This window comes from Elephantulus edwardii, unplaced genomic scaffold, assembly GCF_000299155.1.
Source record: "Elephantulus edwardii isolate Elephantulus edwardi_28Jun2011 unplaced genomic scaffold, EleEdw1.0 scaffold00092, whole genome shotgun sequence".
In the NCBI taxonomy this organism is placed as follows: Eukaryota; Metazoa; Chordata; class Mammalia; order Macroscelidea; family Macroscelididae; genus Elephantulus; species Elephantulus edwardii.
In genome coordinates, this window is record NW_006399842.1 from 13545632 (window position 1) to 13551631 (window position 6000).

At 45.2% G+C, this 6000-nt stretch overlaps 1 protein-coding gene across 1 annotated transcript; it reads right to left on the reverse strand.

The window, feature by feature from the left end:
- Positions 1 to 1576: 1576 nt before the first annotated feature.
- SLC31A2 (solute carrier family 31 (copper transporter), member 2) lies at positions 1577 to 5653 on the reverse strand. Its single transcript, XM_006890763.1, has 3 exons — positions 5542 to 5653; positions 3037 to 3226; positions 1577 to 1745 (listed from the first exon to the last, which is right to left on the reverse strand). The coding sequence occupies exons 1-3, from the start codon at positions 5651 to 5653 to the stop codon at positions 1577 to 1579; spliced, it is 471 nt and encodes a 156-aa protein (XP_006890825.1).
- Between the last annotated feature and the right edge of the window lie 347 nt (positions 5654 to 6000).

Sequence of the window (6000 nt, forward strand, 5' to 3'; positions counted from 1 at the left end):
GGAACAAAAGAATGCTAAGCTGGTGCTCTAGGATGTCCACTAAGCACAGTGTTTCAGGGCTGGGCTTTCCACTGCAGAACTGTCCTCCAACTTTCATAACAAACGATCCTTAACAGCCCTCTGAGGGGCAGTCCCGTCACCTTCATTCACCCCACTTGATAATTACAGTTTTTAAGAGTCACTTGCATTTGTTGTTAGAATGAGAACAGAAAAGCCAGAGATTATTTAAAAATACATATTTATTAAAATGTATTTTCATTTCCAAAGCTTAAGACCACCCCCCCATCTAGTCCACGAAGCTATTAGAGCATAGATGTTACAATATACAAGGATCCCTGTGGCATGGTGTTGGTCTGCTGACCACAAGTGGGCAGGCAGAGTCCACCAGCCACCCCACAGGACGCAGGTCTTTTCTTAAAGACTTAGAACCTCGGAAACCTGATGGAGGATCAACAGAGTAAGGATCACTAGGTCTGTGTATGACAATATTACGCTGGGCGACTTAGACAAGTGCTTTTTCGTATCTCTTTTCCTATAAGGTAAAGAGACTCCGTTCTCAGAAGAGTTCCATCAATTATAAAAATGTAACAGCTTTGGTTTGACTACTTACTGCAGCTTCAGTCAATACGCTGTGTGGCTTAATCAGTAGTTTAAGTGAATGAATCATGTTATACCACCAGTTAGATCACTATGGGTGCACAGTGATAGGGAACATTATTAAATACTCGATATTGTTAAATGGGTTTGTCTGTTCTCTATTAAAGCTGCAAAGAGCTTCCCAGCTTCCCAGCCATGTAGGGCCATGACTCTTCCACCTGCAGACAGTACCAGCTGCTGGAAGGAACTCAATCCATGCAGACTAAATCAGGAGCCCTGATGAAAACAGCCCTTCAGTTCTGCCTTTCATGTGTTGTCCTTCACCCTCTCCCCAGGAAAGGGAAACAGGTCTCAGCAGATTCTATGATCAATCATAAATAAAGTGAAATAATTTCATAATAAATTTTGTCTTGAGTTATTGTGCAAAATTGTGAGCCAAGTGCTCAAGTTGGGGGGGGGAGGGAAAGGGATTACTTAGTGTAATTACATGATTCACAGAGGAGACGTGCATTCCAAAGGTAGAAAGGTGAGAAACAGAGTCAGCTTAGTCTCTGCCACCCAAAGACAGAAGAGACTGCAAAGTCCCAAGAAAGATGGCACTTTAAGGCACAAAAAAGGACAGAGTATCTAGGCTCCCTTCCCTTCATGTAGAACCCACATCACTGTCTTGATTTTTAGAGGATTTGCGTCTCTGTGGAGCAAGGACTCAGCAACCGTGCCACAGGTTCTGTTCCCCTCTTCCCCTTTTGGTTATAATAGCCTTAAGGCACAAAAAGACCTGACCTTGACCCTGTGTAGACTTGCTGAGGAAGGAGGTAGTTGCAACAGTCTCTGAACTCCAGGCAGCAAGAGTTGACTTCAGCTGGGAGCTTGCGGAACCACTTGTCAGAAGAAAAAGATGACGGGCGGGAAGTGCAGTGTCTGGAGAAAAAAGGAGCGCCAGCCCCTCAAGCCCCTCAGTTCCTGCTCGTTCTGATAACTAAACGATGCTGAGAAGTGGGTAGGCGAGGTAATAGCCCACAGCTGAGCCCAGGACCAGGCCGAGGAAAATCCAGGTGTTGTAGGACATGACAGCCAGCATCATGAAGTAGCCGATGACCACCTGAGCGATGTGGATTAGCGACTGGCCAAAATGATACAGGAACCACCTAAACATACAGGAGGGTCAAGTTAATGCTGGCAGTGAGCTGGAAACCAGGAGCCGATGTTAAGGACTACAAAGGTCAGCTGTGTTATAGGACCCGCTTATTAATAATTTGTATGCTTAACCAAGGATCATTTTCTTTTTATAGAGACATAACAAACCATTAATAGAAAAGAGGAACTTGTATGAGGAGCCTAGGAGAATTTTGAGCTTCCTGATATCCTAGATTGAAAAAGGGGAAATGATTATGCAGTCTAACCTGTTTGGTAAGGGATAACATCAAGTTATTAGTAAGGCAGTTTTCCCTGAATCTGAATTAAGATGCTGTTGAAGTATACTGAATATACCATGGACTGCCAGAATAATGCGCAACTCTGTCCTGGAAGAAATATATGAGGGTACATTTCTATATGGTTTTACGTACTCTGAGCATCTCTTAGGTTCCTAGAAGGACATCCTTGAGAGGGGGTCATGGATAAAAGAGGAAGACTTAGTAAGACCCGGACATAGCGGCTGCAATAATGGGCGCACACAGCGAGGACGGTTCTGTTGTTCACAGGGATGTGTTGGAACCAACTTGGTGGCATGTCAGTGGAAGACAATGACAATGGCAAGAGCATGGGCTTTGAGAACATTTCAGTCCGAGTGCTGCCACTTAAACTGTGCCTGAAGGTCAAGGGTCTCTGAATGCCATCAGTAAAATGGGAGTAAGAATCGCTCCTTTGCAGGGTTGTTGTGAAGATTTAAGATTACTGGTGTGAGAAGGCTGGTAATGGAGTATACAGCTTAGTAAGTACATACAGGTGAGGTTAGAAATGTAGAGATGATACCACGCAACCTATCAAAGAGGGATGGGACGACAGGAGAGGGTGCCCTCCACTCCCCACGCCATATTGGAGAGAACACTGACAGCAATTCTTGTCATTTACTTAGGGCAGCTGCAAACCTGGCTGGTTTAGAGAGGCCCAGTGACCTAAGGAAGCCTAGAAGATTTGAGGGGTGGGTAGGTGGCTCCCCTGTTGCTAGGTGGAGACCTACAGCAGAAGAACTGGAAAGATAACAGTTCTCTAGGAAATTCCAGGCTGTTCATAAAGTAATTCAGGTAGCCGTTCATACAGCTGAGCGCTGTGGTCTGCGCATCAGGAGAGCTGAGTTCTAGTCCCCCTTACTACTTACTGTTGAGTGCTCTGGCAAATCCTGGTCTTTCTTCAGGCCTCAATTTCCTTTTTATAAAGCAGGACTAATGTTTTCTGGGCCCATCTACTTCTCAGGGTAAACATGGAAACCCCATTTACCTGAGAAGCGATCTGTTGACTGTGGGGGATCCTGAGCCTGTTGACTCCCAGTCTGTATCCTCGGTGAGCTGCTGGTTGGTGGGGAATGGCAGGCTCTCCAGGGCTTGGTGGAGCAGCTTGACTTTACCGACCTTGATGCCTTCATATAACACGGCCAGGAGCAGGACTACCACCACCGAAAGGGCCATGCCTGCCAAAGAGGCTGAGTTCAGAGACTTACCGGAGACGTTTCCCTCCAGGAGCCGCCCCCCTCCAGGAGCCGCCCCTGCTTCCTCTGAATCCACTCCATCTGCTTCTCTCTGGCATCTTCTTCCCAACCCTTGTTCAGGTCTGAACTTTTATTATCTTTTTCCCCCTCCAGACCTTTCTTGGTGAGGTTGGCCTGCTGGGTGTGGCTCTGAAATCTGGAGGAGAAGCTGCCTGGGAAAGCTGAGACTTCTGCTTTACACCCTACACTACCACCTAACCCACCTATTCAAGGGTCTGCATATATCTCTGTTGTGACCTCTTACTAAGGGGAGAGTATGTACAGCAAGGTCCTATTTATGTCTAAATACATGAAAACTGGTGGCGTAGCCCATAGGGAGTCGCACTGTTAACCCAAAGGTGATGCTTCTCTGGCAGCTCAAATCCACCAGCAGCTCCGATGGAGAAAACTGGACACTTTCCTCCTATGTGATTTACAGCCTCTGAAAACCCACTGGAAGGTCAGCTAGGAGTCAGTTCTGACTTGAATGCAATGACTTTTTTGTTGACACACTGAGTGGTTATCTCAGCAAAGTAGAACACATATTTTCTCACCTAATTTTCTAAAATTTTTATATTTGTTTTATAATAGGAAAACCGCAGTATTTTATAGAAATCATTACCCTCTGTGTAAAAGGAATCACTAATTGCTACTTTTATTGTACAAGTAGAAAGATAAAAAATTAAGTGGCCTGGCTATAGTATTATATTAAGCTCCCAAGAGAAAACCACTGCAGGTTTTTTAAAATGTTGAAACAGAAATAGGATTACACAGTGGAAGGTCTTTCGAGCCTCAGCTTTTTGCTCAGAAAAAGTTCCGTTAGCACTTTGTTGTACAGCCTTCTGGGGAATACTCAATGCACATGTAAAGAGCTGTCTAAGGACATCCTGTCTGTACAGGACACTTTGGTGGCTAAGTGGTCAACACCTGTGCTGCCAACCCAAGGGCACTCTGTTCGAGTCCACCTGCTTCTCCCAGGAGAAAGATGAGTAACCTCCTCCCATGGCATTTACTACCTCTGAAAACCCGCTGGAGGGCCTGCTATGGGATGGTTTCGACATGACAGTAAATAACATCATCTATACACACTATTCCATACCAAGCTTCATCACTCAGATGTCTCATACTGGAATCCCCTTTATCACACACAGACCTCCTTTCTTTCTTCGCCATGACCTCACAGTATCTATAATCACAGATTATATTTTCCAAAGGGAACCATCACAATATAGCCACCCAACATGGTCTTCCTAAAACGTTATGGCAACACATCTGCCGTCAGGTGGTGACACCTAGGTTTTTATGCTTTTAACCTGGGCAGACATTTGTGACTGTTTCAGTCATTAAAAGTAAATGATATGTGATGCCCAAGGAAGGGTCTCAAAAACGCCATGGGGGGGGAGCCATTATGTTCTCTTGGGACATTTGCTCTTGAACTTGGTCACAGCTGTAAAGAAGTCCAATCTAACAATTATTACCAACCACCAAACATGAGGGTGTGGAAGCTTTTAAGATGGTTCAGCTCCAGCCACTTATGCATGAGAAACCACTGAGACCTGTCCACTCACAGAACTTTAAGAAAGAATAACTATTTTCAGCCAAGAGATTGTGTGTTTCAATGCACATAGTATTCCACAATATTGCAGTACCCACAGTGGCTGATCATTTATTCCATATCGCCTTTCCCATCACCCATATTAATACATTTATCTATTAGTGATTTGTTACTCAACAGATAACCAAAATGGTTTGACCATAATTTACTTGGTCAGCATCTACAATATTTAGGTGCTTACAGAGTATTTTTAAGATGCAAAATAATGTCATCATGATTTAATGTCCAACTCCAGATTTTCAAGTCAAAGAAATCCACTTTCCTTTCAAATTCATGTCTTGAGTGACGTCAAGGCTGCAGCAGCTGCTCTGGAATTCTAGGACAAGGAAGCCCAGGTGAGAGGGTTCCAGGCTCAGCAGGAGGGCTCGACTAATTCTAGCTCTGCCACTTACTGTGATCCTAGGTGAGAGTCCTACCCTCTGGGCTTCAGCTCCTTCCCTGTAACACAGGAAAAGCGGTCTCCCTGACCTCTCTCCGGGCTTCTCTGAGGGTCAGTGAGATAAAGGCAGCTTTCCCTTCTGAAGAGCAGTGGTTGTATTTGGAATTTTTCCCCTTCAATATGCTCACAGAGCAGAGCCACAATGAAAACTGAGTTCTCCAGAGCACAGAGCTCCAGGTAAGGTTTTGACTTGCCCATTCTTACCTGTAGGGCTGTGGACGCTCCAGAAATCAAACAAAAGCACCACCTTATCTGAGAAGATGAAATGCATCTGAAAGAAAAGGGACTGTGCATTACTGGGGGGCCTGCAGAACATGCGGTCCCTAACATTTCCCAGCAGCCTCACCTTGGAGCCCAAAACCTGAAGCCACTGAACTTAAGTGCTTGAAGGGCCATCTGGTTATCAGGGCTAAGTGAGGCCAGACTGGGTGGGGACTTAATCAAGGTCCCATGGCGGGTAACAACACAGCTATCAGTGAGTGGAACAGGGGTTCCTGTTCCAAGTAGAAGTGAAAGTGGTGGGAATGTTCCACCTCACAGGAGGCCAAGCTCAGGACAATGTGATGGCATTTAGGTCTCATGGCAATATTCTGTAAAATGGAAAGTTAAAGTCCTTTTATAGGGAGGGAAGACATTAAGCAAGCTACTGAAGGTCACAAAGCC

Bases quoted from the DNA above. Each gene is read 5' to 3' on its own strand.
- SLC31A2 (XM_006890763.1), bottom strand. From the start codon at position 5,653: ATGTTCTGCAGGCCCCCCAGTAATGCACAGTCCCTTTTCTTTCAGATG. The intron at 3,227-5,541 runs GTAAGAATGGGC...CCTCTTTGGCAG, and splicing joins GAGCGTCCACAGCCCTACAG to GCATGGCCCTTTCGGTGGTG. The intron at 1,746-3,036 runs GTAAATGGGGTT...CTGTATGTTTAG, and splicing joins GTCAACAGATCGCTTCTCAG to GTGGTTCCTGTATCATTTTG.